At 45.6% G+C, this 22,516-nt stretch overlaps 1 protein-coding gene across 1 annotated transcript; it reads left to right on the plus strand.

The window, feature by feature from the left end:
* Positions 1 to 378: 378 nt before the first annotated feature.
* On the plus strand, positions 379 to 22,062 carry CLTA (clathrin light chain A). Its single transcript, XM_058523519.1, has 5 exons — positions 379 to 667; positions 8,182 to 8,219; positions 10,282 to 10,399; positions 14,891 to 15,002; positions 21,611 to 22,062. The coding sequence occupies exons 1-5, from the start codon at positions 472 to 474 to the stop codon at positions 21,780 to 21,782; spliced, it is 636 nt and encodes a 211-aa protein (XP_058379502.1). The 5' UTR covers positions 379 to 471; the 3' UTR covers positions 21,783 to 22,062.
* Positions 22,063 to 22,516: the final 454 nt, after the last annotated feature.

Genomic DNA, 22,516 nt, shown 5'->3' on the forward strand with positions numbered 1-22,516 from the left:
GGCTAACGAGCTTGACTCTTCTGCAATCGGCCAATCACTGCCGCCCTAACTTCACCTCACCTGCCGGTTCAGCCCCAGAGGCCCCTCAGAGGAGCCGGCCCGGCTCAGCCCGCCCCCGACACCAGGCGGGCAAGGACGCTTTAACTCAAGCCCCACTTCCGCCTCCCCTCGCCCCAGGGGCGCGCGGCCCTCACCTCCGCCACTGCGCGAGTCACGAGTTGTCCTGGGGGGCCCGGCCCCTCCTGCTGATTGGGTAGCTGTTGAACCATTGCTGTCTTCTGATTGGCTGTGGCCTTTTCGGCTCTCCCAAACCGCCTAGACCGGCCGGATATAGGGACAGGGTTTCCGTTTCCGCTACCTCCCTCCTCCCGCTTGCCCTCCAGTCGCAGTCGCCACCACAGCGGCCGCTGCCGGGCGTGGTGTCGGTTGGCTCGTTTCAGCGTCGGTGCCCGTGCCGTTGAACTGCGCGCCATGGCTGAGCTAGATCCGTTCGGCGCCCCCGCGCTGGGGAACGGGGTGGCCGGCGCCGGCGAAGAAGACCCGGCCGCGGCCTTCTTGGCGCAGCAGGAGAGCGAGATTGCGGGCATCGAGAACGACGAGGCCTTCGCCATCCTGGACGGCGGCGCCCCCGGGCCCCAGCCGCACGGCGAGCCGCCAGGGTGTCCGGGTGAGACGGCGGGCGCGTTCGGACGGGAGGCCTGGCCTGGAGACTCGGCCGCAGTGGGTCTGAGAGCTCGGTGCAGCTCCTTCTGGGTGAAGCGGGCGGTTGAGCAGGAGGGCCGAGAGGAAACGAGACCCCGCTCCGTCCCGCGGCAGCCCCGGCGCGGGCGGCGAGGAAAACGGCGTGCCGGGCTGAGCGCCCGGAGAAGCCCGTTCAGTTCAGGAACTTTTCGTTGAGCGCTTGCTGTGCCTTGAGCCTGGCCTCTGAAGCAGCCGCGTTGGCGCAGTTTGGCCAGACTTACAGGCAACTCGGAGCCCAGCACGGAACCAGTTATTGGGAAAGGAGGGCAGAAAAAATAAGAATAGTATCGTTTTTGAGGCATACAATCAAAAATGGCATTGCAGTTCAGCGTTTAAGTACTTAAGGTGTCTAGGAAGAGGAGTGAATAGGAAACTCAAAAAAGATGATCTAGCGCTGGAGAAAGACACTGCCGCCAAAGAGGGATAAGAGTTTTGCCATTTGTCAAACGTAGTACCGCTAGGACATGTGGAGCTCTGCTTCCTTTAGGAACAGCTTTGTTAGGCACTGCTGCCTAAGCAGACCTAAGATTAGCCTGGATCAATCTTTCAAGAGGTGAACAAAGAGTGTAGTATGTGGCCTTTTCCCAGAAAAACTCAAGGGGAAAGAAAACGCAGTAGGATGCCAGTTTGACCTTTGAATGCCTTGCATGTGGGTGATGCTTAGGATTGTGGTGGTTGGAGGAAAGTATGAATGGAAGAAACGCTGTTGGTAATATAGGGAAGTAGGAAATTAGCTAGAAGAAATGAGATGTGGCTTTTCATGCACTTAAATGCAGTTAAAGGAGAATAGGATACTGGTGGGGCAGATGGGAGGGCCAAACATTAAGGGCCTGGGTGTGAGACAATAAAAAGTGTTGGAGACCCAGGCTCTGGTGCTCTAGAGTAGTGCCCTTAAGAAAAGCGTTCCGAGTCAGAAGTCTCAAATTACTATGCCAACCAAGCAGAACCTTTTTTTTTTTTCTTTTTCTTTTTTGGTGAGTAAGATTGGCCGTGAGCTAACATCTGTTGCCAGTCTTCCTCTAGTTTGTATGTGAGTCACCGCAACGGCAGGGCTTGATGAGTGGTATAGGTCTGCGCCCTGGGTCCGAACCCACAAACCTGGGCCACAGAAGCGGAGCACACTGAACCTAACCAGCATGCCACTGGGCTGGCCCCAAGCAGAACCTTTTTTGGGAGTGGGGATGGGGAGACTACTAGTTTGCAGCCTCTGAGTTTTTATGTTACCTCATGCTGCCTCCTAAGCAAATCGATCACCCAGTAAGAATTTACATGAGACCATGTTATGTGCTTGAAAGTGTAATTTATAGCAAGCAGATTGGATTGAACTGAGTTGTGGCTGGGGGATGAAGTTGGCTTTAAGTGATTGGGGTTTTTTTCTTGTTGAGTGGTCTTTAACATTTGGCTGAGAATGACAAAATTTACTTTCTAGATCCTTAGTTTGCCCCCTTCATTTAATAGAAGAGAAAACTGAGTCCTACAGAGAAATAACTTAATAGAAAAGGACAGTAGCTGAGCCCCAAGTCTCCCCACCCTTAGACTGAACCATATTCTGTTTGTTTTTGCAGGGGTGTAGTTGAATAACAGATTGTCCTTTTTATTTTTGTGTATGTGAGGAAGATCAGCCCTGAGTTAACATCCATGCTAATCCTCCTCTTTTTGCTGAGGAAGACTGGCTCTGAGCTAACATCTATTGCCAATCCTCCTCCTTTTTTTCCCTCAAAGCCCCAGTAGATAGTTGTATGTCATAGCTGCGCATCCTTCTAGTTGCTGTATGTGGGACGCGGCCTCAGCATGGCCGGACAAGCAGTGCGTTGGGGTGCACCCGGGATCCGAACCCGGGCCGCCAGCGGCGGAGCACGCGCACTTAACCGCTAAGCCACGGGGCGGGCCCGAGATTGTCATTTCTAAAAGGTGCTTGTGGCTGTCCTGGGTAGGACAGAGTTGGGAGAATCAGGATGTATAGTTAGAAGATTTTCCTGATTCAAAGACATGTTACTCTTGCTCTCTGTTGTATCTCCAATGCCTAGCAGAGTGTCTGGCACATAGTAGATAAAAAGAAATGGCCAAAAATGTCAGGTCCAAGGGCCATGTATAAAACCTGCACATCTTGGTGATGGGCAGCTTGGGGAGGTGAGAGGGAGAGAATAGAGTTGGACACACAGGTCCCTTGTGCAGCAAGCTTTCGGCAAAGGGAAGGAAGGGATGATTGCTGACTTAGTTCCTAGGAAGGACTTGCTTAGTGAACTAAGCGTTTAGTGACTTAAAGCCCGATCTCTGACAGTGTAGTTGAGGTTGGTAATAGTGCAGTGGTCGGAAAAAAAAGTAATGCTGTGGTCAGCACTTCCTTTGGGGATTAGAGATCTAGTTGGACACTTTTCTTTTTTTAAGAGGCACTCTAGTGGTTAAGATTCTGTGGTGTCCTAGACTGCTTGAGTGTGAGTTTACCTTTGTTGTCTCAGGCAACTTAAATGACCATCACTGCTGCCTTGCCTCAATTTTCTCCTCTGTAAAAGGGGTACGTACGTACCACGTAGGGTTGCCAGGATTATGTTAGAGTGCACCTGTAAAGTGCTTACAGTACCTTTAATATTATTATTATTATTACTACACACAGTTCCTGGCTACTGTTTTTCCTTGGAAGTAGGGAGAGAAAGGTGTTACAAAGCCTCTAGGCTTTGGGGTGTACTGAGGAAACAGATTTTAGGAGGGAGCTCTGTATCTTTGTTATTATACTGAGGTATATAGGCAGGAGGCTCTAACAGAGATTGAGGAGAGAGGAACATAATCTAAACTCCCATGGAGCATGGGGGCAGGCAAAACCAGAGGGGTTAGGCCTGAGTCATGGATGACTCCCTTCGTGGTTAAGAGAATCAGAGAAGAGACCTAAGTTTAGAGCTGGGGGGGTAACAGCTGGGTAAATTGGCTCTAAGGGTGTTGAGGAAGAACAAGTGGTCAGGAAAGAGGCAGCGTAAGTCTAGAGCTGTTGAAAAGCCCTCAGTCATGAGGGCTGAGGAGGGAGGAGAATGAGAGGCAGTTAAGGAGCTCCTCTGAAAGGATAGCATTGAGGCATTATTTATGTTTCTGACAAGTCCTTTCTTGGAGGAGAAGGAAGAGGGGTAGAGGAATTGAAGGCTTTCTGGAGGGAGAGAGAAATTTTTTTGGCAGCAGTGATAGAAGTTCAGGGTAATCTCACGCATGATATTTAGCACTACTGCACATTTACAGTATGCCAGGTACTCTCCACACTTTCAGATCCATGCAGTAACTGCAGGCTGAGTGGTAGTGTCATCCTGTTTCAGGTGAGAACTGAATGTCGTGGAAGTTAAGCAGTGTTCCTGAGGGAGCAAACTAGTATATGCATGGCTCAGCTGGCATTCAGATCCTGGTCTGCTTGACTTCAGATGGTTGGGGAACATGAGAAGTCTAAGGTGGGTCTGGGACAAAGAGTCTTTCATCTCTGGAAACATTCTGGCCCTTGTTTCTGTCTGGAGTTCCTGAGAGGCCCTAGAATGTTTCCTTCTGGAGCATCAGGTTGCTTAGCTTCGTTGTCCTAGTAAATCAAGGCCCCAGATGTCCTTTCTGCATGTTTCTGTGGCAACAGACGATCCTTTGACTTGGGCCAGTTCCATGTCAGCATAGGAGTACAGTAACTAATATAGAGCTCAAAGCATTTTCCACTGGGTCTGGACAAGTCTTCAGACCTAAAGGACAGGGAGCGTGTGATTTAGAAGGAGGTATGGCATGAGAATTGCTTCTAGTTTTGTGTAGGGAGTAGAGATCAAAGGCTCTTCTATTGGGAATGGCCCTGGGCTGGACTGTATTAACTGGATAGTTGGTGTGTTAGCTGTAATACATTAACCAGAATGTAAGGCTGGCCAGACTAGCCACTGTAGGCTCTAGTACTTAAAACTCGCTCATTCTTTTCTGTCTTCCACAACAATAAATTTCAGGTGGATTAAAGAGAAGCATTTTTTTTTAAAGTACCAGAAGAAAAGTGAATATATCAGAGTAGGAAAGGCCTTCAGCATAAAAGCAGATACAGAAATCATAAAGGGAAAATTGATAGTGTCTACATAGAAGTTAAGTAGTTCTAGGTGTTAAATATCATAAACCATACAAAAAGCCAATGGGGAAAATATTTGCAGTATGAGAGGATGAATAATATAGAGAGAATACCTAGAGATCAATAGGTAGCAGAAAAATGGGCAAAACTCAGTTTAGTAAAGAAGAAAAGCAGCGGCCGGCCCCGTGGCGTAGCGGTTAAGTGCACGCGCTCCGCTGCTGGCGGCCTGGGTCTGGATCCTAGGTGCACACACCCACGCACCGCTTGTCAGGCCATGCTGTGGTGGCGTCCCGTATAAAGTGGAGGAAGATGGCACAGATGTTAGCTCAGAGCTGGTCTTCCTCAGCAAAAAGAGGAGGATTGGCATGGATGTTAGCTCAGGGCCGATCTTCCTCACAAAACAAATAGAAAAGCAAATGTCAGATAAGTGATTATCTCATAGGAAATAAGATTGGCACAACAAAGGCATCTTAAGATTTTTTTCTGCTGTCAAATTAGCAAAAATTTAAAAACATGATCAAGCTCAGTCTCTAAGTATCAATGAAGGTCTGAGAAATGGGGCACACGTGTGCTGCTGGTTGTACTATAAACTGGTAGACTAATACGGGGGCAAGTGGGGGGTGTTTTAGAAGTCTTTAAAATATATATCCTGTGACCCAGCCATTCTACAGCAAGGAATTTATTACAGAGGAGCAATTGAATATGCCCCCAAAATACTTTTATTAGTTTTTTGGTAAACATCATATTTCCAAAACTTGATAGAATGCTTAAAAAATTTATAGATAGGCAGCACACAAATAGCTTAAAGTGGTAAAAAGCCACTGACACAAAATGTAAGAAACTCATGTTTATGCTGTTATAAATAAAGCATAGGAGTAAAACAATTAAGGAAATTAAGAAAAGTGTGAGAAATATGTTGAAATAATCAAGATACATAACCCGCAATTTAAACATAGATCGAAGTTGGGGTAGGTTGGACTCATGTATCAGATAATCAGATGATCTTTCCTCTGACTCCTGGCCTGCTCAGGTATTGTGCCACTTTTTAGAGGCTGATTATCTCATAATACATGCATTTAATATTTTTCTTTAAAATAAATTTAAGAGAGAATGTTATCATTAATTATCTGTTCCTTAAAGGGTAACTTATTTACTTCTCAGGGAACCCTATGCGTATTCTAAGGTCATTTGTGAAGGGCTGATACATATAGGTTTGTTGTGAGGATTAAAATTTAATGTATATAAAATGTTTAACACTGTGCCTGGCACATTGGAAACAATAGTCGGTGTTTGCATACTAAAAAAGTTGAGAATTTAATGATACAAATAAATGGATTACTAAAAACCATATATTGTAGGAGTCCAGTTTTGCTGAAAGAAATTTTCTGTATATGCATTAATTAGATAAGCCAAAAGGATAGAAACCAATGGGCTGAGTGATGAAATGACATGGCATTTTCTTCTGTGTCCATTTTCCTTTTTTAAAAAAGTGTGTTTTGGTATCAGGGAGACACACTGGAGAAATGATCTATAAAAGTTGCAATATTCCCAAAGTCAAGAGCCAGGGTAGTTGGGAGAAGCAAGAGAACCAAAGGAATGGATCAAATGTTTGGGTTGATTTGCAAAATAAGCAGTTCAAGTTGGATTTAATTAAAGACCAGAGGAGTGGTTTGATGAAATCTGTGCCTGTTAGAAGGAAAGGAGAAGGCCGAGAGCACCCTGCCCCGGGCCTCTAGGACAGCTGTGCTGTTTCCATATTCTGCCCTCTGAGGGCCTCGTAATGGTGGCGCACACTGGCTGCTTGGCGTTCCTTCTACTACTAAGAGATACTTCCTGTGTCTTTTAGGTTCATCTCTTATCTTCCCTCTCCCACTCCATGCAGTAAGATGATCATTGCAGTTTGAAAAAATTTGGACAAAATAATAGAAGTCCTACATAGCAGGTAGTAAATGTGGGTCAACCAACAGATCTAGAACACAGAATATGTAGGTAGAAGCTAAACTTTTTTTAATCAATAGTGTATTTACTTTTTATTGAGGTAACATTGGTTTATAACATTATGTAAATTTCAGGTGTATCTCATTATATTTCGATTTCTGTGTAGACTACATCATGTTCACCACCCAAAGACTAATTACTATCCATCCCCATACCCATGTGCCCTTTTACTCATTTCGCCCTCCACCTTTCCTCTCTGATAACCACCAATCTAATCTCGTATCTGTGTGTGTGTGTTGTTGAGAAGCTACGTTTTATGGTGCCTGTATTGAGGCTTTCAAGGGAAAGCAGAGCCGCCTCTCCAGAGGGATTATGTGTGGCCCTGTACAGACTTCCTCTTAATGATGGTTGTTGGGTCAGGGCAGGGATTAGAAATGCATGCTTATCGGGCTCATCAGGTAACTGAATTAGGGAGACACAGAATGGGTTTAAACAAAAAGCGGGGCTAGTGGGGGCTGGCAGATGGACTAGCACACGCTACACATGAAGGCTGCCGTCATTGCAGACGTTACTGCCAGTCAAGAACATAGGCCCAGTACTGCCACATCTGTCTGCCTTCCCCTCACCCCTAAAACCTGGAAATCCTGATTTTGTGAAATTGCCTGAAATTTTAGTACTTCGTATTTTAAATAAAATATGTTCAGCCTGTGGACTACCGTTTTGTACCATATGAATGGAGTCTCTGTGTCTTACTAACTTTTTCGTATTTCTGGGATAGGCTTTCTCCTTTAGCTTATGCATAATTAATTGTGCCGATAAGAACAGATTGTATACCACACTTGGAGTTTTTATAACTTGGATCCTTGAAAACACTGATTTAATTTGGTATGCCCAAATCTTGCTGTTCTGGATTAATTCCAAGTGGATTAGAGGATTTAGCAAGAAGTCTCCATTGTAGAGTCTTAAGTGCCAGACCTGCTTCAGCCACAGGATGGAGAGTCCTGACCCCCAAGAAAGCACCTTGGTTTGAAATGAAGCTGCGTGTCTCTGCTCACTGTGAATAATTCCAGGTCACACTCTTTATTTGCCTTCTCCAGAACTCTCATAGAGAAACACTGTTGTTCCATGAGACTCTTCTGCCAGGCTTCCATGTGTTGTCTCTTTGAGCTAAAAACCAGACTCTCAAAAGCTTTTGGGCTTGGGAGCTTGGGGTCCACATTTTGGAGAAGTCATCTGTTGTTTGTGTATCGGCGTATCTTGGCATATCTTGGTTTCGTTAAATAGAAAGTTGTTCATTGTTACATCTAGTACCTAGCACAGGGATAGCATTTAGTATCTTACAGTACCGGCAGCGTACAATACTATGTTATACTCTGTAACCCTTTTGCCCAGCATTTGACCAGCCCTTATTGACAGACTTGAAATCTTGTGTCTTGCAGATGCTGTTGATGGAGTGATGAATGGTGAATACTACCAGGTACAGAGTACTCTGATTGTGTTGAATGATAGTGGTCAAGAGTCTTCCTTGCCTGTGATTTGAATTGACTGACCTAGAAAGGACCCCACTCCTTTGACTTTCCTGGATGTATTATTAGCTGGTATGTTACCTACCAAAGTGGAAAGATTTGAAGAGAAGTGACATTGATAGAACGGTCTTTTAAAATGTTATTGACCTGACGCTAGTGTTATCAACTTGATTCTCAAGAAATGACCCTTCATGATGATGATGATAGTGATGGCTAATTTAAATTAGGGCCATGCACTGTGTCAAGCACTGTTTATACTTAATCTTATTTAATTTTCACAACAACCTGAGGGACCTGTACTATTGTTATTCCTGTTTTACAGATGAATAAACTGAGCCACACGAGGTTAAATCAGTAGTCTAAGGTAACAAAGGTAGCATGTGGTGGGGCCAACATTTGAACTTTTTAGATTGTGTTGGGGGTGGCTGGTATTTGTGATGACTACCATTATTTTCCCTCTGTGTCACTAAGCTTTCCGTTGCCAGGCCAACTTACATTGGCTTCAACATAGAGAACTTACTAGTTTGTATAATTGAAAGAGCTCTGGGATAGGCTAGGTGTCCTCAGAGCAGGACTGTGACTCAGTTCCTCTAAGACTCTGGCTCTGCCTGCTGTGTGTGAGAGATTCGTACTCAGGCTTTTTTATGGTGGTGGAATGGCTACAGCACTTCCCGGCCTCACGTGTGCGTGTCGTATTAGCTGAAACCAAATGGGGGTTTCTTCTCCCATCTGCCCAGTCCTGCTTTTCCCTCTGGACAAAGGGAAGGTTCCCACTGTTGCCTGGGGCAGTAACGTGGTGCTTTCCTTATGCCTGGGTTTCTTCTGTTCCCTCAACCAGTGAACGGCAAGAAGGGTAAGATTAGTCTAATTGGTTTAAACCAAAGGTGGACAAACTTTTTTTCTAAAGGGCCAGATAGTAAACATTTTAAGCTTTGTGGTTCATAAGGGCTCTGTCAAACTCCTCTGTTGCTGTAACGTGAAGGCATCCATAGGTGGTACGTAAATGAATGGGCATGGCTCTGTTCCAGTGAAATTTAATTAAAAAACCAGCAGTTAGTCTGGACTGTGGTTTCCCATCCCTGGTTTAGAGCTTGGCCTTCAGAGTGAGACAGAACTGGTTCAGGTCCTGGCCTCATTCCTTACTAGCTGTGAGCTTGGGCATATCATTTCTCTGTGCCTTAGTTAACTCCCCAGCTGAGAAATGGGAATAAAAACTTGCCTTGCAAGGTGTTGGGGAGATAAAGCTTTTATGTGCCTGGAAAGTGCTAGTAAGTTAGTTACTAATACTTTAAATAATTCTCTTTCCAACTTTATTTATAGTCTGGTTAGGTTAACCTGGTAATATTCCCTAATTCGACAGGTGAAATAATTCTCTAAAGATTAAATTCTATTTGAGTCTTTATCAGTTTATTAGCTCCAAAATCTAACTCACTATAAAGAAGAGTCTGCCCCCCAACCCCCACACACATTGTGACTCATATTTGCCTGCTTTTTTATTCTTCTTTTCCTTGATGTGACTGTAGTAACTATAGATTTTCTTTTGGACCTTCTCTTTCCTAGAATTCACTGTATTTTGAGGAGATGATGTTAAGTGTTGTGTAATAGCATTTAGAAGTCTCAGGTTCTACGCCTTGCTCTGCTGTGTACTTACCTCTGTTACTTCGAAGATATCACATAATCTCTGTGTCAAGTGGGGAAGCTAGAACTGATAACGCTGTTTCGTAGTAAGCCCATTGCCCAGCCCACCCCGACTTTCCTATCTCCCACTCATGTCCCCTTTATTAACAGATAGGATAACAATTCCTCTGCCTCCCTCGTTGATTGTAAGGATTAAGTGCAGTAATGTTGAAAGCTCCCTGTTGGCGCGGAAGGTTGTGTTGTTGCTTTTAAGGTAATCCTTTAACATTTACAACAGCCGTCAGTGCTGTACATAACCAGGGTTCTTACCTGGATGAACCGCATTTCAGGAAGGAGTTTCTGGTACTGATAGACCACAATTGTGTTTTGTGTTAGGAGAGTAATGGTCCGACAGACAGTTATGCAGCTATTTCACAAGTGGATCGATTGCAGTCAGAGCCTGAAAGTATCCGTAAATGGAGAGAAGAGCAAACAGAGCGCTTGGAAGCCCTTGGTAAGGAATCTCTTTCCATCTTTGGGTGTCTGTTTTCAGTGGAATAGTTGATCTTTACTCTACTTTTATCCCTTTTTAACTTGAATTAGCTATAATGTCCTTGTCTAGTCTTTAGGAAAATACCATTCTCAACCTGAAGGTTACGGGCCACCCACATGGAGATGCTTAATCACATGCCATTGTGTGAGGATCAGGGCAGCTCAGAGAGCCACCAGGTGCATCCTCTCCTCTCAGGAAGAGCAGAGTGGTGCCGTGGGAAGAGCCCTGGACTTGGTGTGAAAGACTGGGTTCAAGGCCCATCCTAACTCCTACTAGCTTTGGGCACTTGGTTGCTCAAACCTTTTGGAGTCTGTTTCTTCATCTGCGGAGTGAGATCGATGTTACTGACCCCAAGGGTAGTCTGACATGGTATTTATGAGAGTGCTTTGTAGACTCGAAGGTGTTATATCCGTATGAGATAGTCCATCTCACAGTCCATTTGTCATTTGAAGGCTGAATTTAAGGTAACACTTAAGAGGAAAATGTGAGGTATGTTAGGAAACATGTACAATTTGTCTTACCTTAATATCCCTGTACGGTAAGTTTTTACATTTTTATGGAATGTGAGGACCATAGGTGGAATAAGTTTTTGAATCACATAGCTAAGAAATGGTGGAGTCCGAATTTCAGCTTAAGTCTGCCCTGCTTCAGGGTGCAAACCGTCTCTTCCGCCACATCACATTTACTGATCACACCATCTCGCCAGGCAGGCCGAGCCCAAGATCAGTGCCAGCCAGCCCGGCCTCTGGTGAGGGGCTTTGTGTGTGGCTTGTCTGCTACTCGTCTGGATCAAGAGACTTGGTGTCTGTGTGTGGTGGGCTGGGGGGGTGTGTCAAGAGTGTGGGGGTGTTATCCACAAGGTATTCTCTTCTCAGCTTTTTATTAAAATCTCAAACATGGAACAATTGAAAGAAGAGTAAAGGAACATGTGTGTGCCCCCTAGATTCAGTAATGAACGTTTTGCCATACTGGGTTATCTTTATATAAATGAGGCATGTATGTGTGTATGTATATGTTTTATGTAAACACACGCGCTCATGTATTTTTAATATACACACACTTTTTCTGTTTTTGCTGGTCTACTTTAAGATATAAACATCACACATTCCATGCCTAAGTATTTTATTGTACATTTAGAAATAATAACGTTCTTCTACATAACCACCATGTGAGCATTATTATTCCTTCTTGGGGACCACTGAACTAGTAAAACATGACTCCTTATTTTTCAGATGGGGTACTTGACATCTGGAAATAGACAGGAACTTGACCCACATAACAGCCCATTAGTGCCAGATCTGTTCTCTCACCAGTCCAGTTTATGTGGCTTTCAGAACAAAGGGCACATTTATATTTGAAGCTTTACAGCACTGTCCAATAATAATTTCTTTGATGATGGAAATATTCTGTATCTGTGCTGTCCAGTATGGTAGCCACCAGCCAGCCGCATGTAGCCACTAAGCACTTGAAATGTGGCTAAGTATGACTGAGAAACTGAATTTTAAATTTTATTTAATTTTAATAAATTTAAATAGCCACGTATGGCTAGTAGCTGCTGTACTGGATAGTACAGCTTTAAAAAGATGAAAATAGGTCTCTGGTGCTAGCAGCCTTGGTCCTTGCTCCTTCTTTGTGTATCTCTTCTGAGTAGGCTTAGGGGCAAGAGTTAGCTCATATTAGTACTGCTGGAGTATTTTTCATGTTTCAGAACCCAACTTTATCTTTTCTCTTTCCCCAAAGTTTAGCAAAGTTCTCCATTGGAGCGAGCACACTTCAGTGTCTGGAAAAATTGCATTGTCTTTTGGGCATTTGGGGAATATTCCATGAAGTGTTGTTTTCTTCACGCAAGATTCCTTACTAAGGGAAGTCAAACATTTGGCCTTGCATTCCAATTGAAGCAAATTAAATTGGTCCATGAACTAGGTGTTTCTTCACTATCGCTTTTTTTCCTTGCAAGAACTGTGAGAAAGCGCAAGATGCTAAAAATAGAGAACCAGTGTCAGTGGTTTTCAGCTTAGCTGATGGCCACATTGTCAAGTAATTTTCTTTTCTGTGAACAGTAGTGAGGGTGTTCAGAGGAGAAAACAGCTGCCAGTGTGCCCTGCTCTCTGAGGGGACGCTTCATCCTTCCCTCCCCTTTCTCCCTCCCAGATTCAAAGAGATTGCATCACGGCTTGCATCTTAGTCCCATCAAGCTAAACGTTTAAGAATTCTAAATTCTTATTGCCAGTGTCACTTCATAAATCTATAAAAGCAAGAAGACAATTTAAAAAGGGACTGTTTTATGCAGTAACTACCATCTGCAGATGGTCACAATTTTTATTTAAATAAGATTCATTTTTCAGAGATAAGTTTCCATAATATTTTGTTTCTGATAATATGATAACGTTTTTAAAATGATCATTAGACTACATGGAAAGAAAACACTCTCCAATCAAAAAGTAATGTTTTTGGAAGTAATTTCACCAATTTGGTATAATTTGGTATTTTTCGTTTCCTTATCCACATGGCACCATTGGCCCGCAGCATCTCTCATTGCATCATAGTGCCCTCCATTCCACATACACTTAGTGCCGTGGACAGACACACATCAGAAGTTTACTATGTATATTTGAATCATTGGTGGAAAATCTGAGTAAAATAATTCTCCTTCTGAGTGATAGGTCACCTTCTGATGAGATAGATAAGGGTAAAAAGTCCTGTGTAATCTGAAACTTTGGGGGAGTTTCCAGCTGCTATTAGGCTATTTTGTCATAATTACAGACACAGCCTTTTGCAGGTTGTTAGTATAAGACGTTTCCTCCCAAGGCCCTAAAAGTGCCCCAAAATGCTTCATTTCTTCCCTTCAGGTGCTTACTCGCCACCACCACTGTTTTCTACTGTCCTCGAAGACACTAATTACAGGTTGGCCTCTGGCTGTGGCCTCTTGTCTGGACCACTGGTCACCACCTTCTAGTCACATCTTGTATTTCTAGGTTTGCTTCCCTTTCCATCCCTGCTTTGGAAGCAGCATAATGAAGTAAAAACCGGGAGCTTTAGAGTGAGACCTGGGTTTGAGTCTTGGCTCTGCCACTTACTATAGCCTTTAGAAAGCTTACTCAAACTTTCTGAGCTGTAGTTTTTCTCACTGCTGAATATGGGACTAGAGTTTACCTTCTTGGGATTGTTGTAAAGATTAAATGAGACGCCTATAAAACACCTACCAGAGAGGACGTTGTTAGAACATGTTTAAAATGAAGCATCAGTAACTTCAAGGGTCAACTGCAAGTAATAGCTATGACCTGTATTTCTTTCTTTCCCACCATCTACTGACATCTGTCTCTTTAGCCAAATCTCTTAGGGAAGTCCATATTTAGTCCTAAGAAACTTCATGTTCTGGAATCCAATCTGGCAAATCTGCTAGGTGTGCATTTTCTCTAATTTCTGGCACCTTTTGCATAACTGTTAATAAGGATACCCCACCCCACCCCCTGCGGTTCTTTTCATTGGAGTTTCTCTTTTAGTTCTCTCCCAGCTCTGCCACAAACTCACTCTGCTGTCTAAGCAGGAATAGATATTCTGTGGTCCTCTCCAACTCTAACATCTATATTCTACCGTTCCCTGCTTCCTGAATCTTCCATACCTCTGGTAATTTTCCTGATAGCTCCTTCTTTCTCAATAGAAGTGCTTCTACTGTCTTTGGTTAAGAGAATGCCACCTCGTGTTTTACAAAACCATTAGTTGTCAAACCTGGGATGTGGAATATAGTTTGTGAGAAGATTTTGTTAAAAGCTTATTTAGGGGCTGGCCTGGTGGCCTAGCAGTTAAGTGCACGCACTCCGCTTCGGCGGCCCAGGGTTCACGGGTTTGGATCCCGGGCGCGGACCTACACGCTACTTATCAAGCTCACGCTGTGGTGGCATCCCACATATAAAGTATAGGAAGATGGGCACGGATGTTAGCCCAGGGCCAGTCTTCCTCAGCAAAAAGAGGAGGATTGGCAATGGGTGTTAGCTCAGGGCTAATCTTCCTCACACACACACACACACACACACAAGTTATCTAATATTAATAGTTCACCCTGAACTAATGTTAGCAGCATTATGAAAGAATCATTCATAATTGCTTTTTCCCCAGTTGGTGCCCCAAAAGGCTTTTTTCTATTAAAAGTCAGTATTCCTACCTCCCCTTCTCCCCCCAAAAAAACCCCAAAACTAGTGATTTACTGAGTTGTCAGTGGACTGGGATAAAATGCGGTGAAACATGTTGAACAGAATTGCTGAGATCCAAGAGCTGGATGTACCAACAGGAAAATAGAATTTTGTTTTCCCTCCCCACTGTTCTCCCTCCAGCACACACACATGCATGCACCTGCACACAGCATAAGTTGAATAAGACTAAAATAAACTGATGAAATGAACTTTAATTTGTGTTTTGCCTCATTTATCGTCTTTCCTTTCCTTCCCTTCAAAGATGCCAACTCTCGGAAGCAAGAAGCAGAGTGGAAAGAAAAAGCAATAAAGGAGCTAGAAGAATGGTATGCGAGGCAGGACGAGCAGCTCCAGAAAACAAAAGCAAACAACAGGTCAGTCCTGGTGCTTCAGCAACAGCTGGTTTCCAAGGTTCAGTCAAATCCATTTCCAACAGCCAGTGTAGGTTCTCAGCTGCTGTCTCTTTTAGTGTGAAATGTCTTTGCAGGTTTTCAAAAAAGTGCTGGAAACATCAGGGCTGCACGTCTCTTTTGTGAACACAATTCAGCCGTTCTTAGCCATCCCGCTCATAGTGCGTTTAGCTCTTCAACTCAGTCTTTGGTTAATGTGCACCACCTGTAATGGTATGATACAGCGAAAGGAAAAGTTATTTCAGGGATCAAGTCACGTGTCAAAATGTAACCCTGAACTGAAAGGCCGCTTTCCTGACTCTACCAGGATCTCAGTATTTTGGAGACGATTGTAGACTTGGTCACGTTGCGTCCCCTGAACACACCCCTGCCTTCTGAAAGCTGCTTCACGAAGGGCTCCATTAGCAGGGAAATGTGCTTTGTAACTAGATGACCAATGGTGTTCCAACACAGTGACTTCAGAATTAAGGGTTCTCTAGGTACTTATCTGTGTCTAAGAAAATCTTGAGTTGACTTTTTAAAAATGCCCTTTTCAGAATTTACTCACTTACTGAAGGTTAAATAGTTGTGGGGGGAAACACATTCATTCTCACATCAGCACCGATCTGCAGCTGTGGTCTTTGACGCTCCACGTGTGGAGTCCACTTGGAAGTGGCTCAGAGAGAGAAAGGCCAAGGCGGCGCTGCTCACCTGGTGTAGGCTGATGGGCTTGCTTTCCCTGCTGGACCCAGAGTCCCACTTTCACTTCAGTTTCTTCACTCACTTCAGTGTAAAGATAGGCCAGACTGGGCCTGGGGATATTTTTGATTTTGAGGGTAAAGAGCCCTAGGTTCCTATCCTCAGAGGCAGAAGTGGGTTTAAGTGCCCTTGTCTCTGGCAGCTCTGTTAAATGGAAATCTGCCAGAAAAGAGGGAGCTGCCTGCTTTGCCAACCAGCCTATGCCATTGCTGGGCACCTGTGGCAGAACAGATAGCCTGTGCTGTACAGCAGCCTTCGGCTGCCTCTCTCCTGTCAGCCATCCTCGGTTGTGTTCGCTGCCCTCAGACACCAGGCTTGAGCCTCTGCCCTGGCTGCCTTCCTGTGGGGGCGCACTCGAGGCATGCCTGTTGGATTCCATTGGGAGTGCTGTGGTAAGTGTGGTGAGGACTGCTCTCTGATCTGGGTATTGAGTTGCTGAGGGTGGCGTCTGCTCCCGGGCTTTCTGCTGCGCTTGTGGTCAGTTTGAAGTGCTGACAAGTCCACGCTCCTTTATCCTGTACTCATTCAAGATGATATCCCCCAGATGCAAGTCCAGATCTCTAGAGAGAGATGAGGGGCACTTTGTGTAAGCACTGTGCGAGGCCTTGTTTCCCCTAGCGAGTTGTCTTGGCCCTTGAGTCTGCTCAGAAGTACTTGGCAAAACTGGCCTGACCCTCCCTGTTTAGAGTCCCTGGTGCTAATGCAAGTTGACATACAGATTCTCAGACTTAGACTATGATTATGTTGGGAACAGGCTTCCCATGGCAGAAATTTTTTCAAGGCAGTTTTGCTAAACGGTATCCCTTCTGTAAAGCAAAGGATGCCTGTCGATACAGAATCAATTGTCCTGGGAGAGAGTGATCACACCTGTTTTGAGGAGCTCAGTCTGAAAGGTTTTATCCCTCCAGGCATTGGGTTAGGGCTTTGCTACCTTTCTTTACTTAGGATTGCAGAATGTTGTATTGGATGGTCTCATAGATGAACTTCTCAAGTTCTAGAGAGGGGAAGAAACTGAAACTCCCCGCTTGTTGAGAATGTAGAGCTTTTAGAAACCAGGTCACTTGCCCTACAGAAACTTTGCAGCACAGGGCTGACCCTGAGTGTGGAAAGCTAGTGGCACACTAGTCACTGTCACTAGGGTTCCAGGACAGATGAGATGGTTTTTACACTTGATTCCAATTATTCTCCAGTGGGCTGGGGTGGGAGCCATTCTAGAATCACTTTGGGGGACTTCTTCCAAGGGCATACATCCTCCCCTGGAGATTTTGACATTGCTGACTGCTCCCCTGTCCATGTTTGACTCTAAAACATTAGAGTCTCATGGGACTAAAGGAATGAGTCCCATATATATATGTAAAGTGACTCATCTTTCTCATTGTCTGTTTACAGGTAAAAAGTGAATATTTTGAGAAAGGAAAATGAGGGTGCTCATTTCAAGCAAATGTCATTCTCCCTGGATGACTCTTGTGGCAGCTGGATATTTAAGGGGACCAGAGAGATAAGGCAAAAAAGCAGATAAGTTTGAAAGAGAAGCTCAGGGGTAGCAAGGGCCTATTTTTATGAGTGTGTGTCATCAGGCTTCCTGCCTTCCAGATGCCTTCAACCGAGGCCTTAGGAGCACATATGTGCTGGGCACTATGCTGGCCGGTGGGCAGACCAGTCAACAGACAGACCTTGCCCTCGCGGCATCTGTAGTCTGGTGTCAGTTCTCAGACTGCATCTCCCTCCTTTTATCCCAAGTTGGGGCCTAAATGTCACTGCGTGAGAGCCATGAATTATTAAGTGACAGCCCATGGAAAAGAATTCTCTTTTCATAGGATCCAGTCAGAACAGTGACTGCCTCCTACAGTTAGATGAGTTTAACTCACAGAGAACAACCCCAGACCATGTTCCTTTCCAAACTGTAAGAGAAACATTTCCCCTTTTACAGTAGCTTTGGTGCAGACTTTTCACCTCTTTCAAGGCTTGTTGTAAAAGTTTGGGGAGTCCACGATTCTCAGCGATGGCAAATTGAGCCCCACTCTGGGCTATTATGTGTGTCAGCCTCCTGAGTGCTCTGTGGTTGCTTCCTGAGGCCCTTCCCGCCTTGCCTGAGGATTGCTGCTTTCAGGCGCCTCTGTCTGGTGGGCAAAGAACAAACAGGTGGACAGGCTGCCTGTGCTGTGTATGATTTCCCATTTGTTCCAACAAGCTCTCTTGTTTTCTTCGGGGGAAGCAAGCACATGTTGAAGTTGATTAGGTCTAGCCCTTTGTGTAGACTAAAAGGATTATGGGCTTACATCGGACCTGCCTTTCCTTTCCCTCCCACTCGTTCTGCCCACAAACAACTCTCTGTTTTCCTGCTGACTCACTTTGAGTTACAATCAGGCTGTTGTTTTTGCTTTCTTTAAATTTATACAAAACAATTCCTATGTCCAAACCAAAATGGGAAAGAAGGAAGGGTGTATGTGAGTTGAAAAATAAACTGAAATTAAAATTACTAGAATTTTCCTACAAATAAATATGTGAGTTTAGGTTAATAACCAGGCATGATTGTCCTTAAAAAATGTCCCTTCCACTTCTGCACCCCAAACTGACCTGGCACAGGACAGGGTGAGGTTCCTTGAGGGAGGTTCCCTGCCCACCCACAGTGGACAAAGTGGGCTGGCTGGGCCCCGGGGATTCAGCTTGGGGGCAACAGAGACCAAGCCAGCCTGTCCCCTGCAGTGTGAACTCCTCTACCCCCCAATGCCCCTTTCCTTCTTGTCCCAGAGCCCTACCATTTTGATCCACTCCCAGTGGGCGAGTTGAGGAGGGTGACGTTCTGGCTCCTGGGCTGCAGCTTGTCAAAGCCATCAAGGCTGGCGTGGACTGAGCAGACAGACAGTTGTATTCAGGGACACGCAGAGCCAGGGCCAGAGCCAGACCACTTGCTTCCAGCTGCTTTATTCTCTAAGGTGAGGATTTTGAAATGACCATGTGTGTTCCCAGGATACTGAGAATTGATCCCCCCAGCCAGTGTGAGGAAGTAGTAGTTAGATAATCCAAGATAAAACTAGCTTTGGGACCTAGCGTGTCTGATGTCTGGCAGTGTTCATGCCCAGGGATAGGTATGGAGGCAGGCAGGAAGGTGGCGTGGCGTCCTGAGCACACAGCAGCTGGGAAGAAGCCTTAATGTGCAGCGAAGAGAGCCAGCAGCCTTGGTTGTGACTGCTGCCCTGTTTCCACTTGCTGCTGAGCAAGTTGTTTCAACTCTAGGCCTCCATTGCCTCGTCTGTAAAGTGCAGTGAGAACACTTGGTGTCCTAGGTTGTTGGGGTTGAGGATTGAGTCTGTCAAAGGGCTCAGCTCCTAAGTAGAAGCTTCGGAAATGCTCCTGGTTGCTGGGGTATGAGGCACAGGGTGACGTCAGCTGTGCTCATTCTGGAGAGACCCCGTGGGGAAGGCCAGCGGGGAATCCGCGCCTGCTGCAGTCTCCGGCTCCGGAAGCCTTCTGGGTTAGGACGGAGCCTTGGGAGCAGCTCCCCAGAGCACAGCGGTGCCTCTATTGTGGATTTGAGATGTTTCTGCTTCTCAATCTTCTCTCTTTTTTCCTGCCTGCTTGCCTGCCTTTGGGACCTCTTGCTGTCTAGGGTGGCAGATGAAGCTTTCTACAAACAACCCTTCGCTGACGTGATTGGTTATGTGTATGTTGCAAAACTAATTCCTTCTCTTGTTTTGATTCTTTCTACTTTTCATTTAGAGTTAATGCTCCTTTTGTGTCACAAATTGCTTTGCCTTTTAAGTTATTTCAAGTTGGCACTGTGGGGGCTGCCTAAGAGCTGATAAACTGGGGGTTTGATCCATTGGCTGTCTTGCAGAATCATGACTCCCTGCAATTCGGCCACTTTTTGTATTCGGGGTTTTGGAGGGAAGGAAGCTGACTCCCTTTCAAAATGTGGGTCATTCGTGATCTTGTCTGGGAAGGCTTTGGGACTGGGTGGGCTCTGACCTCTTGCTGCCACCACTGCTGCCTCCCCACCCCAGGTGGGAAGGGGAAGTGTCCCCACCTGGGGGAGGTGGAAGTCTCAGGTTAGGAGCCAGTGAGGGCAGCATTTTCTATACTTGGTTCCTTCGAAGAATGTGGGTTGGTTGCCTCTCCCTCAGGGCAGAAGAGTCCAGAGCAAAGGGGGTTGTCTCCAGTGGGGATCTCTAATTGTTTCTCTGTGGTCTTACATGGCGGAAATTGTTGTTTAGTGGCCAGCTTCTGATGCCCTGGCACAAAGGGGCCCCAGCCTTGAGGTTAGGATAGCCAAAGTCTGATAGGGGCCACTTTGGCTTTTCGCCCCAAAGGAAACTGCATCTTCTCTGGAAAAGGTTGGTTGGTTTGTTTGTTTAAGGTCCTGTTATCAAAGTAGTATTGCTGAAGACTTGGAAACAGTTCTTGCTGTTTCCTCCTCAAAAATTAGGTCTCGCTTTTGATATAAGGGAGATGAGGGTGGAATGGAGGAAGAAAGGAACTTTTGGGAAGGTAGACAATAGGCTGAGGTCTGTGGAGCCTCTTAGGGCTTGTGACCTTCAGGTGTTCATCCCGTTAGAAGACAGAACTGGGTTTCCTGGGTCCCCAGGTGCATTTGCAATGAGACTTGTGAAATGCTGGACTTACAGGTGGTGTTGGATTTTATTTTTGCACATTCTCTCTGGAGTAGAAATGGAGACTGGACAAGTCGAGTCTGGGTTTGCTGGGCAGCAGGGTGGCCCAGCAAAGCCAGCTGCACGTTCCCAAGTGTAGAGTGGCAAGGGCATGTCTAGCTTATTGACCATCTGCATTGAGCTCATTCTCATTTTCTGTATCTGACCTAAAGTTTCTCTCCTTGTTTCTTTTCTTCTCTTCGCCTTTAAGCACAAACATAAACCATCCTTGCTACAGCCTAGAACAGTTAAGTAAACCTTTCTCACTGCCCCTAACTGTGTGTGCCATGAAGTCGCAGTGTTGTAGTGGCTCTGGGCTTCAGCAGTGTTTGCCACGGCCATCCCTGTGAGAGTGCCACCCCTCCATCCCTACAGGCCAGTCATCTCCATTGCTTTCGCTTTGCCCGTGATGCTTGTTGGAGTAGATGAATATAGTGTGTCTGCCCTCCTCTTACCACTGACCTTTTGGGCTGTAACTCCCACCAGTTCGTTCCCCAATGGGGGTGGGCCGACCTTGATGTGAGAGAATATTAGAGCAGCATCCTACCAAAAAGCAACTGACGGTGATTGGCTCTCCAGCCACTGGGCACCCACCCCTGCCAGAGCTTGCCCTGAGTGGCCCAAGGCACCTGGCTGGAGGGAAAATGGCCGAGTTGTGGCTGAACTGGAGAATGTCCTAACACACCCCTTTACAGAATGGCTTCAGTCTCTAGTGCCTGCTAGCATGGGAGCTTTGTCTTGAATTCCTTTTGATCTGCCCTGTTTCTCTCCAGCCTTAGGAGTTAATCCAGAGGCTACTGTGCAATGACCTGTGGGCTTTTTAAAAGTCTCTAAATTTATTTGAAACTCCGTACAGCCCAACGTATAAACTACTCTCCAAGCTGCTTTGCTCGTCTTAATGAAGGCATTGTGCAGCGGGCTCAAGACCTGCTTTTTAACGCTCTGTATCAACAGAGAGCGAGCGTGCCCTAAACCAAACACCTGTATTCCAACATTTTACACAGCAGTCTGGGCACCCTGTGCCTAGGAGAGCTGACCATGTGTCTGTTCCCGAGTCTGCCCTGGGCTGAGGACTGGTGCTCTCTGGAAAACCGGAATGCCATTGAGTGAATCATGAAGAGGCAGTCACCAGGGAGCTCACAGGGGGTTCTACATTAAACCAACATGTTCTGTTGTTGCTTCCAGGGCAGCAGAAGAAGCCTTTGTAAATGACATTGACGAGTCGTCCCCAGGCACTGAGTGGGAACGGGTGGCCCGGCTGTGTGACTTTAACCCCAAGTCCAGCAAGCAGGCTAAAGACGTCTCCCGCATGCGCTCTGTCCTCATCTCCCTCAAGCAGGCTCCCCTGGTGCACTGAAGAGCCACCTGTGGAAACACTACATCTGCAATATCTTAATCCTACTCAGTGAAGCTCTTCACAGTAATTGGATTAATTATGTTGAGTTCTTTTGGACCAAACCTTTTGTCTTTAGAGTTGATCATTGTTTGTGATTGCATGTTTCCTTTACCTGTGTTCTCCCTGGCATTCAGAGGGGAGGGAGGGAGAGGCGCGGAGGAGTGGAGGGAAGCCTCCCACATAGCCACACCTGTGCTTTTGTGCATTATTCTGAGAATAAATTTCTGTTTCAAACAACAAACACGAAGCTTCATTATTGACCTCAAGATGTGCTGTGGTTTGGAGTGATGAGAAATTTCCTTTTATCGTTTCTAGGGCTGAGGAGGCATAGCCATTGGGTACCCCACCCCTGCCTTCAACTAAAATAGCTCCAAGTTTCTGTTGTCTAGAGTAGGATTCTGTGGAAGTTTCCATTTGAAAAGGGAGTTCCACGGCCAAAAGTTAACCCATCATTGCCACCTACAATAGAACTGTGAATCCCCTTACCAGCCTAGACATTTTCTCCCAGATGGCTCTCTGTCACTGTCCGTTACTTTAGGGTCTTAGTGTATTTCAGCAGGGTCTGTCTGGGGTATAGAAACTGTAGTGAGACCTTTACTCCTTTGGATTTAGTCAGTAAACCTGAGTCAGGATGGCATTAGGGTGGGGCTAGCCGCATCACTCTGGATTCCTGTAGCACAGTTGGGGTCTGTACC

The sequence above is a fragment of the Diceros bicornis genome, chromosome 28 (genome assembly GCF_020826845.1).
Source record: "Diceros bicornis minor isolate mBicDic1 chromosome 28, mDicBic1.mat.cur, whole genome shotgun sequence".
Classification (NCBI taxonomy): Eukaryota; Metazoa; Chordata; class Mammalia; order Perissodactyla; family Rhinocerotidae; genus Diceros; species Diceros bicornis.